Below are 23,098 nucleotides of genomic sequence, written 5' to 3' on the forward strand. Positions count from 1 at the left end.
AATTGAGTAAAATAAAACAAATGCAATACATAGCAGTCTGATTGTCAATAGATAATAGAGCAGGTAATAAAAATAATGCAAAACTATTCATACATTATTTATGTAAACATACTAATGAATATTAATACTTCTTTACAGAGAACTGGAAAGAAAGCAAGAGTAAGTATCAGCTTAATATCCAATTGTTATATGGAGTAATTATTACTCCATGGATAAAGTGACATTTATTACGTAACACTTAGCATAATGAATGGCCAATTATGGTTAGCACAAAAGCATGAACAAAATTTCATTTATACAGTATTAATAGAAATTATTTATGTTATACTAATGAAGCTTATATCTGATGATGAATAAACTTGCATACGAAGGCAAAGCATTTACAAAATCAAAATTAATTCAAAGACCTTAGTGCCTCACTATTACGTCTCTGTCACAGTTTGTTTTAACTCATCCCTTGCGTATATTAATAGTTTTTTTAATAATTCAAGATTTGTTTAAATTAAAATGACTTTACAGATGCTAGACATAACTTGTGTTTACAGTAATAATAATGATATAATGAGTAAGAGAAGAACAATACACAAACCTTCTGGTTGAAATAAATAATAGAGCAGATAATTTAAACAATGCAGAAATTATTCGTACATTATTTATGTAAACATACTAATGAATCTTTAATACTTTTTTTTTTACAGCAAACGGATAGAGTAAGTATAAAGTTAAATTGTTTACTAAATTAACAATGCAAAATGTATTACAAAACAATTGAAAGTAAAAGTAGTATAATGAAATAAATGAATGAATCGATTTATAGTTAAAACCCGGAAAGAGTGACATTAAATTGTATTTTCACTCTTCCCTGGTTAAAACAAAGCATACCAAAATCAAAATTGCATTTAGACATTTCCTACACCTCAGGAATTGTGTATTGAATTTCATGTACTGTATTAATCTTTCAAATAATTGTAATAATTGTAACTGTGCTGCCCTCGATAACGGTCGCGACCTCTAGACAGCCAGATAACCAAATAAGACACATAGATGTACATAAAGTTAGAGTTTCTTTACTAACGTTTATTATGCGTGTATCGTAGTGTATCGTATTGGTAAAACTGTGGAGGATTACAAAGAAAAACATTATCTAGACTACACTAAAAATAGCAATACAGCGTACAAACATTGCATTTATAACTGGCAAAAAAGGTGAATGCTACTGTATTACTAATACTTTATACTGTACAATGTACAAATTAAGTCAATAACTTTATTGAACAGACGCTTTTAGAACAGCGGCACACGTTTTATGACGGTGCGTTCATAAGTTTAAAGAAAAAAAAAAGAAAAAAAAAAAGAAAAGGAAATGAATTATACAATAGTGAAACTATTGAACTAGTATAGGCATATAAGTATATTTATTCATTATTATTATCAAAATTATTAATATCTTATTGTCAATGCATTCGAATGTCCAAACCCAAACAATTCCCTTAATGAGAATACAGTGTGGTACCCGAGGTCAAAACTAGGAGTAACCATAGTAACAATTAAAGTTGCAATAAATTCAATAGTGGACTGACTACATTTTATATTAAGGATTTTAAGGAAAATTATTTGGAGACAAAATAGTAACAATAAATTCATTTGTTTTACTATTTCAACAAAAAATGTTTACAAAAACAAATTATAGTACAACTTTTTACTATGTTATTTTGGATATTTAAAATAGTTGTATAAATTACAAAATGTGGCAAGACGAAACATAACGAAATCAAAATTTAATTTCGACACTTCCTACCTACACATCAGTAAAAAAATATTGATTTTACAACATTTGTATGTGTTACGATATTTTAAACAATTTTCTAGATTACAAAAAGGTTGATACAAGGCCTAATATTTTCATAAACAAAAAACATTATTGGTAAAGATTTTATAATACTAAAACTTTTACCTTTTTTTTTATTCTCTTTTTCATAAGAGAATAACAAATGTTCAGCCAATACGACTCACTATTGAAAAAGAAGAAAATCAAGATTAAACTTGCTATTAAAAAAATTGAGTAAAATAAAACAAATGCAATACATAGCAGTCTGATTGTCAATAGATAATAGAGCAGGTAATAAAAATAATGCAAAACTATTCATACATTATTTATGTAAACATACTAATGAATATTAATACTTCTTTACAGAGAACTGGAAAGAAAGCAAGAGTAAGTATCAGCTTAATATCCAATTGTTATATGGAGTAATTATTACTCCATGGATAAAGTGACATTTATTACGTAACACTTAGCATAATGAATGGCCAATTATGGTTAGCACAAAAGCATGAACAAAATTTCATTTATACAGTATTAATAATTTAAATCTATAAAATAATTATAATTGTAAAATACCTTCATAGATTGTTATTATTTAAGCAAAAAATATTTACAAAGAAATGATTTTAGGTATTTACAGTAATGCAATTAATTAATTTAATTGCAATATTATATCTATATAGGTTTTAGGTTAATTTCTCAAGGGCCAATAAATTTCCTACAGCGGGTACGTACTTGTGTTATACCAAATAGTTATATTGGAATGCTTCATTCATCGGAAATCAATACATTTTGTATAAACGTATATTAAATCTATCAAAATAGTATTTTTTAAGAAAATCGGCATGACTTCAACATTATGATGCTATACTCGAGCTGTTCAACCGGTTTTCAGCTATTAAAAACAATTATCGTAGGATGAGATAGGAAAATGCAAAGCATCCTCGTATTTTTATCCATAATTTAACATGATGACGTCATCAAAATGAAGCACGTAGATAGCAATTTTGGAAGGGAATTATCTGAGCATGCAAAAACATACCAACGTGTTAAGAAATTTTGATGTAGAATATGGAAGCGCTTTTGCACATGATGACGTCATAAACATTTTAAAAATGGTAAATCATGCGAAAGATAATTGACTAACCTAGACAATATTAAAATATGGAGGAAAATGGAATACGGATAAGTGGAGATGCGCTTTATTAAATGCGATGAGCTATGACGAAAGAGACAAAAATCCTATATTTTATATTTGATTGGCCATACGATGACGTCATAATATCCGGTTAGCCATATTTATTCATTATCCGATATCTACAACTCATCAGCTTCCAGAATATGTAATTAGAAAAAAGTTCATCGTGTAGAATATATGACTGTTTAAATAAAAGCATAATTTTCACGAATTTTTGAACTTTTTCATCAAAAACACGCATGAATTGTCCAATTCGAAGTGCTCGTATGACGTGATTTTAAGTCGAAATTGTTTAAAAGTTGGTAAAACACTAGAAAAGGCTGGAAAAACATAATTCACGCGAAAAAAAGATGTTTTTAGCGCTACGTGCTCACCCCGCGTATACAAAATTGCGCGTTCGTGGAAATGTTTACATGCTTAAAATGACATGAAACGCGTGGAAAGTTGATTAGACATTTATTTTAGATTAGAAATTATTTAATTTTTAAACGCACGTGTGCACGTAATGATTAGTAAAACATGCCATTTTTTTCCACAGAGAGTTAGCGCATAATATAAATTACACTTTTGTTATATTTTTTATAGTTATCGATCTATGATAAATACGCGAAATTCATATAATCGTGTGTAATTTACGCTGCGAGACTCTAAAGTCATATAACGAGGTTTCTTGCACATCTTCAGATAGAGTTCAATCTTCTGACAAAGTTATACAATGTTATGTTAACAAGAATTAGAGATACGCTGCGGACAAAATTCGTAGAAAGAAAGAAGAATAAGATAGAAACTAAAATTTAATTCGTCACTTTGACGAATTATAGGTGATCATTTTTATAATTTTACTGATATTCAATTAAAAAAAAAACATGCACGTACGTTAAATATGACCGCAAAATATTGATTTATGCAATCCTATTACCTGATGCATATATGCTTATGGTGCTAATTGGTGATATTATGTGTCATAAAATGTATGATGACGTTGTCAAAATAAACTTGAAGATCACAATTTCGAAAGATAATGAATTGAGCAAAAAATTATAAGATTTGGAAAAAAATTTGGCATGTAAAAGCGCACTGCGCGCTCTTTGGAATTTGTATAAATTCGACTAAAGAGAGAAAAAAACTACTTTTTAACTTCAACTGGCCATTTCATAACGTCACAACATCCGATAGGCTTAATTTTTATACTACATAATAAATTATAATCATCAAGGTCACCTTAAATTCTGAAGAGCTGTAAAATATTAAAAAATAGGGTGTAGGTGAAATTACACGACCTACGTAGTTCAAGTTTTAACGCGTGATGACGTCATCAAAATTAAAATGTTGCCAACTCATAAGTAATATAATTGGTTGAGGTAGAATATATTAAAAATTAAAAGAAAATCGATCACAGATAAGCCAGTTGCGCTCTGTTGAATATGGTGGTCTATGACAAAAAGGGAAAAAAGCCTATTTTAAAAATTCATGTGGCCAAATGATGACGTCAAACAATTTTGTACGTCTAATGTGTATATACATTTATGTCTACAACTCATTGGCTTCCATAAAAAAAATTGGGGGTCACCTTCCAGTCTGAAGAGTTATATTGACTATTGAGAAGGTGCTGGGTAGAGCGGGGAAAGTAATTGGTTTGTCTATGCAAATGCTTGACTCGTTCTACAGCGAACGGCTTGCCGATTATATTGGAAGACACCAATCATCCTCTTCATGGCGACATCAGCTCCGTTTTGCATTCGCTATTATAACGATTAATTAATGGGACACCCCTATTTTCCCATCTTTTTATAATGGTATAGTCCATACAAGTCGAGGTGGCCGAAAACGGCACCTGATCCTCACTTTGTCTATCTATAGGCTAGGCCTAGCTTAAATAGATACAGTAGGCCTAATTAGCCTACTATAACTAAAGGGCCTCCTCCTAGCCTAGCCTACCCTGGGCCTAGAGGCTAGGTAGGCCTTCCTTAGGCCCTAGAACTAGCCTAGTCAGTAATAATAGGCCTATAAGCCCTAGTACCTTGATATCTAAAAACTAAGCCTAGACTAGGCATCATCCCAATTGTAAAATAAATTCATAAATTATTTAATATTTATATTTTTAAATCATAAAAATCAAGGGTACAACAAGTAGTAGTAGTAGTAGTATTATAAAATATAATATTTATTTGAAAGAAATTAAAAGTACAAGTAGTATTATAATAAAATATAAATTCATAAATTACCAAGGGTACCTAGGCCTAGTATTATAATGAAATATAATTACAGTATGTAAAACATACTAAGAGTGAGTATAAACTTTGTTGCTTACTAAAAATATAATAATTAATATTTATTTGAAAGAAATTAAAAGTACAAGTAGTATTATAATAAAATACAAATTCATGAATGGACTTAATGTTATTATTGTCAAAGCATAACCAAATACAAATTTAGACTTCCTACACTTCAAGAATTGTGTATTGAATTTCATGTACGTTTATTAATAATTTAAATCTCTAAAATAATTATGATAATTTAAAAATACATTCACATAGATTATATTATGTAAACAAAAAATATTTATAAAAGAAATGATTGTACAGCATTTAGTGTGAATAAAGAATGGTTACCACAAAGCATAACAAACATGAACATTGCATTTACAGTTACACATACTTCCTACACATTATTTAAATAGAAAATCAATCTTACAACTTTTGAATGTCTTTTTGAATATTTTAGATAATTGTCCAATTTGTAAAATAGGTTAATACAGTACTATAGTATCATGTACCTATAACATGTATAGGTCCATGATAGTATTAGTAATACAAAACAGGTACAGGGTAACTTGTTAAAACAAAGATAATCAAAATGCTTTTGACCTTTAACTTGCTATTGCAAAAGTAATAACAAAATCAAGTTTAAGCTAACTATAATATAATATGTTAAAACAATGACAGTAAATAGCAATCTGGTTGTCAATAAATAACAGAGCTGGTAATTTAAACAATGCATTAATATTCAGACATTATTTATGTAAACTTACTAATGAATCTTAATACTTTTTTTTACAGCATATGGTTTAAGTAAGTATAAACTTTAATTGCCTAATTGTTTACTAAATTTAAAATGCAAAATGTATTACAAAGCAATTGAAAGTAAAAGTAGTATAATGAAATAAATGAATGAATTGACTTACAAATTATAGTTAAAACAAAACATAATAAAAACAAAATTTCATTTAGACACTTCCTATAACTCAGGAAGTGTGTATTGAATTGCATGTACTGTATTAATCTTTCAAATAATTATAATAATTGTAAAAATAAATTTATAATTATTAATTTTTAAAAAAATATATAAAAACAAATTATACTACAACATTTTACTGTTTTATTTTGGGTATTTGGAATATGACTATACATTACAAAGTGAATTAATAATATATATAGATTTTTGTCCAAATAAAAACAATTTTTTTAAAAATTGCTACTATACATTTTTAAACAAACAATTAAATGATTTTAGCATACACGAGTGAAAGAAAAAATGACAATAGATAGCAGTCTAGTTGTCAATAAATAATAGGGCAGGTAATTTAAACAATGCAGAACTATTCAGACATTATTTATGTACTAATGAATTTTAATACTTTTTTACAGAGAATTGATAAGACAACAAGAGTAAGTATAAACTTGAACTATCTATTGTTAACTAAAGTGTGACATTTATTACAAAACAATTGAAAGTACAAGTAGTATAATGAAATAAAAATGCATAAATGGACTTGCATATTTTGGTCAAGAAGAAGCATACCAAAATCAAAGTTTCATTTAGACACTTCCTACACCTCAAGAATTGTGTATTGAATATCATGTAACTGTGTTATTTCTAATTTCATAATGAAATGTAAAATGATTAAATTGCGTAATTATTAATGGTCAAGACAAATCATAACAAAATCAAAATTGATTTTAGACATTACACCTCAAGAATTATGTATTGAATTTCAAGTAACTTTATTAATGTTAATCTTTTAAATAAGTGTAATAATTTTAAAATAAATTCATAAATTAATATGTACGATTATCTTTTTAAATCATAGAAATCAAGGGTTTAACTTTCAGCCTATATGACTCTTTAATTTTTAAAGTGTCAAATTTATTACCGAACACTTAAAATTGCAAGTAATGAATGGCCTTACAATTATGGTTACCACAAAGCAATAACAACATCAAAATTTAATCTTTTAAATAATTGTAAAATACATATATTATTATTTATTTATTATATTTTTAAATCATAAAAAAATCAAGGTTTCAGCATATATGACTCACTATTGCAAAAACAAGAAAAAAATAAAGATTAAACTTACTAAAATATAATAAATGAAAAAAAAAATTTACAATACATAAGCAGTCTGGTTGTCAATAAAAAATCTAGAAAATAAAATCAGGTAGTTTAAACAATGCAGAACTATTCACAGACATTATTTATTTAAACATACTAATGAATCTTAAAATATTTTTATTTTACAGTAAACTGTTGGATAAAGTATAAACTTAAATTGTCTAATTGTTTAATAAAATGTGAAACAAAATATAAAATACAACTATTATAATGAATTGTAAATTTAAAAAATATTGTTATGGTCAGGACAAAGCATAACAAATCAGGATTGCATTTAGACACTACTTTACACTACACTAAGGAAATGTCTATTGAATTAATCTACTGTATCAGTTTGAATATTTTTTTAAATAAAAAGTTATTTTAATATATTTATGCTTTGAAAATTATTATTTGAATGGTACAGTCTGTATCTAATTAATTACATTAATACAAATTTGAAGAATTTTATGCACGTAAAAGTGAGATGCGCTCTCGTTTAAACGCAATGAACTTTTACGCAAGAGATGAAAATATGACTTTTTGAATTCAACTGGCCTTATGACGTCGTCATGACATCTGATTGGTAAAATATTCACATGAATTCGTATCTAAAATCCAATAACTTTCAGAAAACGTTTTAATCATGATTATCACTTTTTATTCTGACGAGCTATAACAGATTGAAATTTACTGTAAAGATGAAATTAAGTGACCAACGTTATTTACATTTTTAGACATGATGACGTTATAAAAATTAAAATATTTTTAACTCATACAAAAGATAGTTGATTGACCTAGACAGTATTAAAATATCGGAGGAAATGGAATACGTATAAGCGAGATGCGCTCTATTTAATGTGATGAGCAATAACGAAAGAGTAAAAAATCCGTATGGCCATACGATGACGTCATAACATCCGAGGGGTAAAGATTCTGCATGAATTCATATCTACAACATATCTGCTTACATATTAAATAAAAAAAATTGGGGGTCATGGATGATCCTGAAGAGCTATAATAGATTCAAAATAGACATAATTTTGACAATATTTTGTCACTTTTTCAACTAAAATGCGCGCAAATGGTCTAAATCAACGTGTTAGTATGACGTCATTTTAATTTGAAATGATGTCAATCTTTTTTAAAATGACTAGGTAAGGCTGTAAAATCATAATTCAAGAGAAGAACACATGATTTTCATGCTCCGTGCGCACCTTACGCGTACATTTTTCGCGCGCGTGGGAATTTTTGACATGCTCAAAATGTCATGATCAGCGTAGAAAGAAAGAAATTAATTTTGCGCATTTTGAAATTTTAAATGCGCGTGCGCGCATAACTTCTTGTGAAACATGCCATTTTTAATCCATAGAAAATTCGCCCTTGATATGACTTAAATTTTCACCAAGTGTCAATAAAAAATGACTTTCGGTTTATAATCTATAACCAATCATTGAAGTTCATAAAATCGCGCATAACTTGCGCTGCGCGACTGTAAATTCATATAACGAAGTTTCTTGCACATCTACAGCTACAGGTCAATCTTTTGACAAAGTTATACTATCTTATGTTGACATGAGAGATGAGAGATATGCGACGCACAAAAATCCGGGAAAGAAAATAAGAATAAGATATTTACAATCACATGGGTTATCCGCAACTAAGTTGCGGATAACCAAAAAAAAAAGATCGTGACAATAACAAGGGTTATCCGCCAAGTGCGGATAACCAATAAAGTAAACAATTGTTAAAAATAAGCAAGAACAATATTTATATTTTAAATATATAAAATAATTTAAAACTAAAATCAATAGTATGCTTAATGTTTTTTTTAGTTGGAAAATAAAATTGAATATTTATACATTACCTTATCTCTTTTATGAGCAGGGCTGAGTTAATCCAAGTGATAGATGAACTTTCAAGTGGAATTGAAGTGAATGATGTACAGATGCTGAAGGTCGCCCTCTATGACATAATCAACAATAAACAAGCATTAGAAGCAGCATCGGCTAATAGTTTGTTTAGACTATTACATTCAGAGGGTCACATTAAAATTCCTTTTTATTTATTAGTTAATTGTGATCTGTTATTTGAAGTATTTGAGTTAACAGGACTTCAAAGACTATCTCAAAAATTATCTAAGAAATATCGTAGACTGAGTCAGCTAAACAAAATCACAGGTTACAGACGAATGCTAGTTAAACTTGGCAAATCATTAAATACTCAACAAGTTGAAATCCTTGCGAAGCTCTACAATATTGAAAAGAGTGATTCTGAAAATGTGTGGAATTTTATTAGCAGATTGACTCAAGGCAACATTGAAGACACTATAGAATTGTTGACGGCATTTGAAGCCCTTCTGAAGGACAAAAAAGATTTGAATCATGTACTTACTATTGTGAGATCATTTGGTAAATACGGGTATTACAGTATGTCATTTGTACCATCATTGTTTGTTTTTAGCAGAATCACATGTCTTATTTTGTGACCGGTTTCAGTCAAAATATTATCTTTATTTTGTTTATCGAATATTTAAAAAATATAAAGTAATTACCATGAGCCTTAAGAGTATACAATGTATACAATTGCATGTAGCTAATTGGCTCTACACCACAAGTTCAATGCTGGTAATATTTAATTGTTATAGTAGACCATCAAATATAATATATATTTTTTTTTTTCAGTGCAACAGAAGAAACTGAATGATGGTGAGTAAACAATTGGTTATGCAATAGTAGTAAATGTTTATGTTGAATAAGAAATAGAAAGAAATAGGTGTTAATAAGGGTTTAATGTGTATAATTGTTTTAATAATTATGGTGATTTGATTTTTATAATTATTTTTTTGTTTGACCAATAATATTACAAAGCGAAACATTTCCCATTTAGCCAGGTAATAGCCAAGTAAGATAGGATTTTTTTTTATGAACAAATAAGTAATTTATCATTACGGACAGATAATACAGTACTTAATTAAACTATATTTGTTTATTCTGACTGTATTTTATGTTCTGCTTTACTAACAGTTATCACATTACAGCAAACTCTCTGCCTTAGAATTTTATCTCTCAAAATTCAAAACCAAAAATATCATACCTATAATCCAGTACTAAATGTGTATTTGCATTCTATTTGTGTCTTTAAAGTTCCTCTTGAGGTGTTGGCAAGAGGTCAGGAGGCTAAGGATGCATTTCTTGATGCCATACAAGAAGGCAGCAAACCTATATACCAAACACGTCTAATGCTTGTAGGACAAGAACGTGTTGGGAAAACCAGTCTAACTAAAGCACTCGCTGGTCAACCGTAAGTAGGCCTAATCATTTTTTTTTTTACTTTTATGGATTCGAGGGAATTAAACATTGATTTTATTGAATTCAATACAAATACAAATACAAATCTGGCACATTAAAATTTCAAATAATAACATTCAATTACCGTACACTGTGTACTGCATTAATTATGTACAATCAGAATAAAAATTTATATTATACAGCTATTATTAATAAAGTTACATGTATAATATAAACTATTATTCTATTATTAGTGTAATTTGTTAATCATCCATGTTCAAGCATTATTCCATTCAAAGCCAATAATAATGTTCTATTAGGAAATTGCTTAAAAAAACAAAATATGATGGATATTGTAATACTGTACAAATTCTTAAATAAATACAATTTAAGTAAAACATTGTACATATTATTATTTTTATTGTGATTTGTGATTTACCGAATAAATTTATTTGTATTTAATTTCTTCATTTTAAACCTGCCAACTCGGCTGCCCTAGGCATGCCCATTGAAATTTAAATTAGATTGCTTTGTTCCTTATATTCTGTATTAATTCATAACATTTGTCATTAGTAAACAGGTGTATGGACGAATTTTAAACCTGAAAAAATCAGCTTGTTACGAAAAATGTCTGTGAAAAATTCAGCTATACTTCCCAACCAACAGTATATGTACAGTATATAATATGACTACTGTTAGTTATAGTTAAACAATGTGTTAACAGCATCTTGTGTTCTTACACTATACTGTTAAAAGCTTTAAAAAAAATTAGTTTATATTGCATGAACCTATAAGTTAGATATAAAGGTTCTGGCATAAATGTATTTAAAGTGTAGTGCCTCAAACATTTATTTAGATTCAATGCTACTGAGGAAGTGACTGATGGTATTGAAGCATCATTGTCATGTACAATTGACGTAAAGCATGTTACTAACTGGAAACCAAGTCAAAATAAAGGTATATTACAGTATAGTACTGTAAATTTGTATTATGAATAATTTTAGTTTGTAAATTGTTAGGATAAAATAAACCTTAAAATAAAACTTAATATTGACGTAAGTAACCAATAACAATTGCCAATTACCGTAATTTTTCATCAAGGGTGTATCCAAAGACGGGGTCCACAGAGTCCGGGAACCAATTAGACTATTAGTCTAATTGAGACAATCTCTTATTACTTTAATTGTGTTGTTTTATGGGTATAGGCTGGGGTTGCGGGGCTTGCGGACGCAACATTCAAAAAGGCAAAAAGGTCCACTTTTTTAGTCCTCTGGGCCTGACATTTTCAAAATATAAGTGCAATTTATGAAAACCCGCAGAACTCGCTCAGCCCCAACCATAGAGCTGATCTTACACTTATCAATTTCGTTTCATATTTTGAAGTATAATAAGTCCAATTTCCTGGAACCTAAAAACTCTATTTTTCAAATTTGTCTTAGTTTCATCCCAACCATGGTGTGCATGGTTCTGTAAACTTATAATTTCCTTAGTGCAATTTCGGGGGACCTAGCGGCTCTATTTTTCAAAATTTTGTTTAACTCAGCCCCAACCATGGTAGAGCTAGTTCTGGAGACTTCTTTCATGTACAAGTGCAATTTCCGGGGACCTATTTTTCAAAAGATTTCAAAATAGCGAAATATACTCAGTCCCGCAAGTGCCCTTTTCTTGTAGGACATCGAAAATTATTAGATACGCCCAATTCATTAACATTTCATCACTATTTATAGAAGGAAGTAAAGCAAGGAAAGAAATAGTAAGAACTTTCGCAGACAAAATTGTAAAAGATATTTTGCAGAATAAAAGAGAGAAACAACATGAGGTTAGAGAAATATTCACATATTTAATTTAAATAATACTAATTATTTTTTTTTTTCTTTTATTACTAAAATATATTTCATAACACGTTCATTTCATACACGTTCATTTCTTAACACATTCATTTCTTAACATATTCATTTCTTAGCATATTCATTTCTTTAACACATTTATTTCTTAGCATATTAATTTCTTAACATATTCAATTCTTAGCATATTTATTTCTTATCATATTAATTTCTTAGCATATTCATTTCTTAGTGTATTCATTTCTTAGCATATTCATTACTTAGCATATTTATTTCTTAGCATAATTTCTTAACATATTCATTTCTTAGTTTATTCATTTCTTAGCATATTCATTACTTAGCATATTCATTACTTAGCATATTCATTACTTAGCATATTTATTTCTTAGCATATTCATTTCTTAGCATACTCATTTCTTAGCATATTCATTACTTAGCTTATTAATTTCTTAAAATATTCATTTTTTAGTGTATTCATTACTTAGCATATTTATTTCTTAACATATTCATTTCTTAGTGTATTCATTTCTTAGTGTATTCATTACTTAGCATATTCATTTCTTAGCATATTAATTTGTTAGCATATTCATTTCTTAGCATATTCATTTCTTAGCATATTCATTACTTAGCATATTCATTACTTAGTATATTCATTTCTTAGCATATTCATTTCTTAGCATATTCATTACTTAGCATATTAATTTCTTAAAATATTCATTTTTTAGTGTATTCATTACTTAATTTCTTAACATATTCAATTCTTAGCATATTTATTTCTTAGCATATTAATTTCTTAGCATATTCATTTCTTAGTGTATTCATTTCTTAGCATATTCATTACTTAGCATATTTATTTCTTAGCATAATTTCTTAACATATTCATTTCTTAGTGTATTCATTTCTTATCATATTCATTACTTAGCATATTCATTACTTAGCATATTCATTTCTTAGCATATTCATTTCTTAGCATATTCATTACTTAGCTTATTCATTTCTTAAAATATTCATTTTTTAGTGTATTCATTACTTAGCATATTTATTTCTTAGCATAATTTCTTAACATATTCATTTCTTAGCATATTCATTTCTTAGCATATTCATTTCTTAGCATATTCATTACTTAGCTTATTGATTTCTTAAAATATTTATTTTTTAGTGTTTTCATTTCTTAGTGTATTCATTTCTTAACGTATCCATTTCTTAATGTATGCATTTTTAGAACATTCATTTCATAACCAATTCATTTCATTTTATCACATATTCATTTCATAACATTATATTCATAATAATCACATAATAAAATAAATAATCCCATATATAAATTTGCTGCTGATACATAATTTTGGTTTTGTAATGAAATGACTATTCTTAATTACTTTGTTATTTTTTTCTAAGCCGAACAATGCTGCTGTTTCACTCTTAATAATTTTAATGGAAAGTAATTTAAAGCAAAAATTTCAACTATTTTTCAGAGAATATTAATTGTCTTTATGCTAATTATATTATAATTATTATTATTATTATTTTAATGTCGATGTTTGCAATATACAGAGGTTAAGAGAAGATGAAAAGAAAAAACAGGAAAATGATGGTGGCAGTGTTGCTGAACCAGAGGTAGAAAATCCAACTTCTCCACACAAAGGTATAAGATATTTTTTGCACCACTGTCAATTAGACCTACATTTTTATACAAAATTCAAAAGTTGATTGGCTTCAACACTAAAAAAGGAACGCTTTATTGTAGAATTAAATACTAAGCAAATTAACCACAATTAGGATTAAATATCATTACTCAATCATGTTCCATGTTAGTATCTGCTGTTCCTGTAGGTACATACTATTAATACTATCTTCTGTTACTTACATCTTCTTATATATACTAATATTTAAAATATTTTAAAATTAATAATTTACTATGACTTCAACGTGTATTGTTTTAGAAATCACAGTTAAATGGTTTGTGACGTAATAATGACAATATTTTATATAATGTCTTTACCTTTTTTCTTGATAGGGAATAAAGCGGTAGCTTTGAAAGAAAGACCTCACAAAGAAAATGTTGAAGTAGAGAAAGAGAACAAAGAAAAACCTCAGGTTTGAAAATAATTATCAATTCTCTATTTAGTTAACAAAGCTGTATACCAGGTGTTTAAACAATTGCTTTTTTTTTAATACTGCAATTTGGAATCACAAAAATGACAAAATATAACAATTTTAATTGATATATTTTGTTAAAAATAAAATTCCAAGAGAGTCTCAAATGGAAACTTGGTTTTATTCAGTTTTTGTTTCATCTATTGATTTGTTTTCCCTTTGTAACATCAAAATAGTAATGTGAAATGTTTAATACTGTTTAGGCCTACATCATTCTACTTGGCAACAATTTGTAATTATGTCATATAAAGTATATAGAATACACTTTTCAGTTTGCCTAAAATAATTATCGATCCCACATTACGAAATCATTATAAAATCCTTATGTAGCAGTTTATTGCATTTTGTAAATTTACAATATTTGTTTGTGTTTTCTTTGCCTTCTCACATGCATTGTTATTTTAATTACATAGGATCCAAGAAAAATTGAAATAATGAAGGAGGAATATGAAGAATTTGGTGAGGCTTTGTGGAAATTACATATCAATTGGCAAAAAAACGCTAGTTAGCTTATATATTATTAATAATTTCTCAACAATAAATGTATGTTATGTAAAAACATTATAAATAGATGTATCTATTAAGAAAATGTGGTACCTCTCATATTTAAAACCTTTTGTAAGTGGACACAGACACTTATTAAATGTATAATTTATACATTTTTGTTCGGTAATTAATTAGCTCAAAAACTTTTTAATGTGAATCACATTTCAGTAATATACAACATATATGCAACATTCATAATGGTTCACCGGGTACTCAATATTTTATTAAATTACAAAGACTTGAAATTGAGAGACCCTGTTGTAAGCAAACGCTTGTTATTATGTTATAAATGTTGTATTATTGGAAATAGGCCTAGAAGCAGATATTCAAGAAGAGGTATTCATACTTGTTGAAGACATCCTTAAAAGGAAGAAAGGTCATGGACAGAATCAATTGTTAGAAGAGAGTAAAGAGTTACAAGAGGCAATTGATGATCTGACTTTCAGCATCTGGGATTTTGCAGGACAAGATCTTTATTACATTACTCATCAGGTAGCCACACATTGACTATTTTGCTTCAAAATAATTGTAACTTGTAACTGTTGCTTAGAATACAGTATAAATTGACAAGCAAAGAAGTTCTACACAGCCTGTTGATATACTGAAAATGAATTAATTAATTTAGAAACAGTAAAGACTCTCCAACCAAGATTCGAACTCGGAACTTTCTTTTTAAAATGCAGATACCTATACCTATTAGGCCACTGGTATTGTTAAAATTCGATTGGATATCGACTCTTAACACTCTCGACGCGGTACGGCAAGTATTTATTTACCACATTTTGTTTTATTTGATTCATTTCTTTTTAATAGATGTTTCTGGTATCTCGTGCTATTTACATCATCTGTTTCAATCTCTGCCATGACCTCAATGCACCATCAAGAGTAAAAGTATTTCATAGAGATTATGGAAAAACACAGGTACATACATATTCATGGGTAATCTAGTAATATTAACTAATCAATAAGTTAATATTTCTCTGATAAAAAATTTACTTCCAGTGTTTGAATCTTGAATACATTGTATCATAGTATTATTGTAATTTTTAGATTTCAGATGCTGACCACTATATGACCAACTTAGATCGTTTACTTTTCTGGTCGCATTTAATCTACTCACATACCATTGAAAATCAAGTGTCAAACCAGCAACAGTGTTCACCACCTATATTTATTGTTGGCACTCACAGAGAAAGTCTTCCAGGCAATGATGAACAGAGACAAGCTACTGTGAATATATTATATATATTTTAATGATATTTTTATAAATATTGTTACAGATTATATACAAGTGTTTTTTTCATATTAATATTATTTTTTTGTAGACTGAAGAAAGATTTGGATTAATAAGGAAAGAATTTAGGGGAAAACCTTACGAAGGTCACGTTGTGTTCAAGTACTATGCCATTGATAATAGTATCAGATCACCATTGGATAAATCCATTGTTGAGCTTAGAGATCATATCACAGAGGTAGCTAAGAATGAACCATATATGGGAAAGAAGATGCCATTGAAGTGGTTGAATTTCTTGCATGAAGTTGAAAAATTACGTGCTAAGCATAAACACTCAATTACCTTTAAGCAGGTAAGTATACTAGCTGTGTGTATAGGAAATCCACTAGCAATCAAAGGAAAATAATGTATTTGGCAATTTGTATTAAGCACTTTTGTAATAAAAAGAAGAAAAACTAGATAAAACATTGGTGTGCTAATTCAGTTTAATTTCCAAACTTATTTTTGTAAATGTCTATTCAGTTGTTTTGTTTATTAACATTTTAGGTAACAAAACTAGCTTCCAAGTGTCATATCACTAAACAGGATCAAATGTTTGCTATGTTGCATTTTCATCATGACCTTGGAAACATTGTTTATTACGGAGAACGAAACACGCCAAATAGCGACCTCAATGACATCATCATTCTTATACCGCAATGGTTGATTGACATTTTCAAGCTAGTCATCACGGTTAAAGATCCTTCAAAACAAGTATGAAGTTTAGTTCAATTTTATTTTTTTTGTCTGTGTTTCAAGTACAGATATTGGTTTGTTGTTTCAGTGCAACATGCATTTGATCATATGTTTTTAGTGTAGTAGTGTTTCATTTTTCAAAAAAATGTATTTATTTTGTGACATCACGAATGCTTATCAATATCTTGTTATCTTTATTTTCAATATGGATCAAAATATGAAATATGATGACCTCTGTTATTTTACCAAGTATTTCCCTCAGAAACTGAGCACTTAAGTGTATTTTTTTAGTATGCAGAGTTTAGAAGCTCTTGGAGAAAACTTGACGAAGAGGGTCTCCTGGAAGAGAGACTACTTAGACGTATGTGGCAAGACTTTCTTGAGATATTTGAAGCACTGTTACAACTGATACAGAAATTTGACTTACTATGCGTCAAGACTCCATCTACTCAGGTAAAGACAGGTTGATAGCAGTACTTCAATTTTTTTGGTTTTAGTATCGACTTGATTTTTCCAGTTGTTTCTGTATCAATTTACAGAATTGTTTGAAAACGCGCAACTAGTATCTGAGCAATATTAGGAACCTTTGGGTATGCATTTCTTTAGTCTCATCACAGTTAATTTTAACAAAAATTTATTTAATTATTAAACATTTTTGCAGAAGATAACAGGTGTTGAAGGCGATCGCCTCTTTTATGTGCCATCACTGCTGAAGAAGAATGAAAGTCACGAAATGGTATCACTTGATAAACTGACAAAGTCAAAGAATACTGCGGTATTCTACGTTGACTTTGATGGTTTCCTACCTGAAGGACTGTACTATCGACTGGTAGTAAGAATCGTGCATTGGTCACAACAGAGGACACATGATGGGGGATATAATCCTAAGCTTTTTTACCAGCAGGTGAAAGTATACATTGATGAGATTCATGATGCAATTTTCAGGATCCTGCCTGAAAAAAGATCGTGTATACAGGTAAGCTACAAGTGTTTGCATGAAGGGTATTTCCAATTTGTTTTCTGTACTGCAAGTAATGATAAGACCTTACATAAGCATATAGATATATGTAGTTCTTTGATAGTAAACCAGTTATGTAAATAAAACTTACGTTTGCAAGACAGTTTCGTCTAGCTGTCAGCTTGACTTCCTCAGTTGCTATGCATTATGACGCCGATTGGTCTCCTTTCCAGCCACTGGATGTTTCTGGTGTATAGCCTAGGGGACCAGTCGTCGTCAGTAGCTGATCATAAATATGAGATAGTTGGTGCGCGCCTTCGTCTCTATTCATCTTTTTATTTTTATTTTGCTTTCTTATGCTGATGCTTTCTTTAATTTTACGTTTAAGCCAAACTTGTTCTCTATGTAGTACATCTATATTATCCCAGTTAGGTATGTGATTATGTGTGGCCATATGGTCCGTGATCGCTGATTTATGTAAAAACGGAGGACGAAACTTTCAGCGATGCGCGCGTCTGTATGTTCTGTGTGTTTTCCTCAACATCTTTCTTGTGTTCTTTAATTCTGGTTTTAAGTGCCCTACCCGTTTCCCCAATGTACACCATCTCACAGTTGGTGCAACCCACTTTGTAAACAACACCGCAGGAATCCTCTGTGCATGCTTTGTCTTTCGGTCGGACGATTAAGTTTTTAATTTTGTTAGACGATTTAAAGTATGTTCGTATGTTATATTTTTTAAATGTTCTCTTGATTTTTTCTGAAAGGCCTTAAACATATGGGATGGATATCGACCCTCTTATGTCTTCCATTTCGGGTTTTGTGTCCGTTTTTTGTTTATCTAAGTTACGTTGTACCTTTCTAATCGTCCATGTTGGGTAGTTACACTGTGTTAGTGAAGTATGTATCATCTTAGTTTCATTCTGTTTGTCTGCATTGTTTGTGATTATCGTGTTACATCTGTGTAGAAGTGTGCGGATAACGGATAACTTGTGTTGTAGTGGATGATGTGAGTTAAAATCCAAGTATTGATTTGTGTGAGTGGCTTTCCTGAAAACTTTAGTGTTGATGTTGCCTTTCCCATCAACTAAAATTAGCAGTTATACATTTTACATCATTATGTTTACATAAATACAATTCATACATTTTCACAATACTTTTATTTTACTATCAATAATTATTACATAAGAAAAAAAAATGACATTTTGTGTGATCACCTACTGTTTAATTTCGATTCAATAAGCAACTATACTACTTATTGTATGTTTTTAGTATATTCAAAAAAGCAATTACACAAGGTTTTATCTAAACAATACAATTTAAAAGCTTTTATATATTTAATATAGAAATAGCTCAGCATTTATAAAGTTTACAAAATGTTAAAATGTCACAATAAAGCTTATTAACACAATTTGATTATCTTAAAATTCAATCATATTTTTCCTTTATAATAGGTGATTATTTACAGACTTAAAGTTGATGGTATTGTAGACCTTGAACCATCTCCCAGTGTCTGCAAAGAGGTAAGTGCTGTGTGCCTTTTTGATACATTATATTTGCTTCCTTTGCTAATTTCCAGTATAGTAGGCCTATGAAAAATAATATAGAATAATATTCCTAAGTATTAATGAATAATTTTAGTAATAACAAGGTAAACAAATAACATCTTTAACTTGTATTTCTGATTTACAGGTACTTGAGTTCATTGAAGAAAACCTACAGGACATTGGTCACAAATGGATGAAACGTGTTGTGTTTAACTTCTGTGTCCTGTGCAACGTTTGTTCTACGGAGAACATCCACTTGCACAAACTTAAAGATTGCCTAGAGTCAACGCCTCGATGTGGGATGAGAGATGGAATGAATACTTCCAAAGTCAGATGTTTATTTGGAAATGGATTAGAAAATTGTTCACAGCCTTCCTTTTCCCTTTCTGAACATGGTAAGTAATTCTGCTACACTCAAAATAAAAATTCTTTGTACAAAAATAATATGTATGCTTCCCTCATTCCTACAGTTGATGAAGATTTGCTTTTCCCGTATCACAAACCGTCGAGAGCATTAAGATCTAATCATTTGCTTGAAATACCTAAATTTAAAACTCAAAGATACAGGATGTCACCCATACCACAATTGTTAAATAAACATCATAGGTAAATTTTATAAGCATTCTTCTCAAATTGAATTTTAGTTTAAACAAAAATAATCAACTATCTTTTTGTGCAATAGGATCTCACAATTGACAATTTTTTTGTAATGTTATTTGTATATGTTTTTGTTGTTTTTGATTTTCCTGGTGTGTGCTGCCCATAATGTTTTATATTTTACATGTACATTCTTATTCTTATTCTTATTCTTTTATTGGCAATTATAAAATACATGAAAAACACGACATACAAAAAAAAAACAAACAATAGAACCAACTGAGTGAGCTGGCATGGGACACAAAAGCGAACCTATTCACTATGACTTAAAGCCTGTGTTCCCCACTCACCCAGTTTCACAAGCAATGATTATACCATCTTAAAATATAATATATCAAAATTTCAGCTTTTGCTGCTTTTTGTATTATATTTTTATGCCGTAATTAAATAAATAAATAAATTTAAGATCGACAGCATTTGAATTGCAATATATTCTAAACCCCAATAATCATGGGGCTGTTGGCATGAACAAAACAATAGGAGATAAAGCTTAGAAGTAATTTATTCAATAAAATAATAATCAAAAAACCTTACAAAACATGCAGTACATTGTGTTATCACACCTCATTATGGTTGACCTTCTCATAATGATAAATAATTATGTCTTAATGCTGCCATCAATATAAACAATAACAGTAGTCAATGCCAAATGAAAATAATAGTTATAAAAAGTTCACAGAGTGGAAAATATTTTATTTCTCTCTTTTGTGACGTAAAGACCACTTTTATTCACATTATAATAATCAAAGTCATCACCATAACATCTTCAAATTATTGTCATTATTATAACATTTTTGTTAGAAACTTTAAAACCTTAAAATTTCCCTTTAACAAATTACTCTGTACTTTTTTGTTTATTTTATAAGGAATACCAGATGGCCAGTACAACATGATATTGCTAATTTTTTCATCCTGGTATGACAAACGCCGACTTTTCAATATGTTGAAATGCATATACAGTGATTTATTGGACAAAGCTACATTTTCCAATGTTGAAAGTACAATAAACATGATGCAGGCATTGCATGATACTGGAAATCTTAGTCTACAGAAACTTACACTTCTGAACGATACCATTATTATCACCAAGCAATCTGCACTGAAAAACAAACTTCGAAAAGAAATGGCATCGTTTCCATATGTTGAAGAAGTTTCATCAATACTATCTCCCTACAGACAAGAGACGATATCATTCTTCTCTTCTTTGACTGATAACGACGTGATGACCATCAATGCAATGTACAATAATCCTACAGTACCATATTCCGATCGATGGGATATGCTCTTTGATCTGGAAAAAAACAGAGGTGAAATAAACGAAGACAATTGGAACAAATTTGTCGAAAAGTTGAAGGGAATTGACGTTGAAAGTATGAATTATTTTAATTATGATTATTATAGTAAGCAATATCCTATTATTGATACAAAATTCATTATTAGTAATCCTTTATTTTTTTATTATTTTAGCCTGCCAAGCCATTGCCACTCAGAGACACTAGACTGTTCCAGGATATCTGCGATATCTCATTGGAATCTATAAAGACATCCCATCACCTATCTTGCCATTTCATATTATGACAGAGGTTTGTGTTCTCCTGAACCCCAAAAACATAGCAGACTATTATGATGAGGCGTGGTGTAGCGTGCAAGGTTGGCTACGATCGTTATATAAATCACTTGGATACCTCAATGAATAGCCCTACTATGTGTGTAATGTATGAATGGTGTGAGAAAGGGTTGTCGTTGGACGATTTTAAAGATTGTATGATTGAGATGAAGCGTCATGATGCTGTACGTTTGATTGATGAATATCTTACTACTAAAGAGGAGTGAAGAGACAGCGCTATTCAATTCTTTGTAGTATTTTTTATTTTCACAAAACGGTGCCGTCTTTCGTTCTGGGAATGCAGCGAATGAAACGTAGAATTATGATCAAATCTTTGTAATTGATTTATTAATCAAATAAGTATAAGTAACAACAATTAGTATTACAGTAGTTATGAAAAGATCTTATACATGATCACCAAGGTTATTTTTTTTAGATTTAGTATAGGCTTGATATATTTACAGAAGAATTCCATTGCCTGATATTTATATACTACGATACACAGCTTTAATATAACATTTTAGTATTCAATTCAGTAATTATTATTTTAATACTATTATTATTTTAATTAATAAGAGTGATGATCATGATTTAGTGGACGGTAAAGCCTTGTAGTATTGTGGAAACAATCGAATATCATTATAATACTAACAAATAATTTACAAAAAGTTAAAACAATCTAAGACTAATGACCCTAAATTCATTAACAATAAAAACAGGGAATTGATACTTTTTAGTTTGTACCTATAACACTGTAAAGAAGCTGAATATCCAAAAGTGTGCATATTATTTCAGTTTAAGATACTATTTACTCAGTTACTGTATATTAAGTATGTATTACATTTTTCTGTTTTGAGGATAAAAATAATACAAGCATGAGTTAGTCGCATTTCTTTATTGTTTTTATCTTTTAATGTATTTTTAGTCGCGTGGACGTGACTCTATAGTTCACTATGTCGGTCGGTTGGTCGGTCGGTCTGTCTGTCGGTCTGTCTGTCTGTCTGTCGGTCCGGTATCACTATGCGTTTTATCGCTTTCTGAACTTATCTTGATATCAATTTAATCTAGCTAATTCAATTTTTCACAGAATATTCCTTATGGCCAGGAATTGATGTGATTATGTTTTCACG

General features: G+C 29.2%; 1 protein-coding gene across 1 annotated transcript; it reads left to right on the forward strand.

The window, feature by feature from the left end:
* The first annotated feature begins 246 nt into the window (after positions 1-246).
* LOC144835711 (uncharacterized) lies at positions 247-19,902 on the forward strand. Its single transcript, XM_078690782.1, has 20 exons — positions 247-263; positions 699-710; positions 9,285-9,412; positions 9,494-9,808; positions 10,082-10,105; positions 10,544-10,700; positions 11,544-11,644; positions 12,415-12,506; positions 14,086-14,176; positions 14,549-14,628; positions 15,102-15,147; positions 15,545-15,726; positions 16,048-16,155; positions 16,285-16,464; positions 16,560-16,820; positions 17,015-17,221; positions 17,495-17,656; positions 17,868-18,179; positions 19,613-19,681; positions 19,870-19,902. The coding sequence occupies exons 1-20, from the start codon at positions 247-249 to the stop codon at positions 19,900-19,902; spliced, it is 2,577 nt and encodes an 858-aa protein (XP_078546908.1).
* The last annotated feature ends 3,196 nt before the right edge of the window (positions 19,903-23,098 follow it).

This window comes from Antedon bifida, chromosome 1, assembly GCF_963402885.1.
Source record: "Antedon bifida chromosome 1, ecAntBifi1.1, whole genome shotgun sequence".
NCBI lineage: Eukaryota > Metazoa > Echinodermata > Crinoidea > Comatulida > Antedonidae > Antedon > Antedon bifida.

Excerpts from the sequence above, each read along its gene's own strand:
- LOC144835711 (XM_078690782.1), top strand. Across the intron at positions 11,645-12,414 it reads GAAACCAAGTCAAAATAAAG|AAGGAAGTAAAGCAAGGAAA; the intron begins GTATATTACAGT and ends CACTATTTATAG. Across the intron at positions 16,465-16,559 it reads ATGAACAGAGACAAGCTACT|ACTGAAGAAAGATTTGGATT; the intron begins GTGAATATATTA and ends ATTTTTTTGTAG.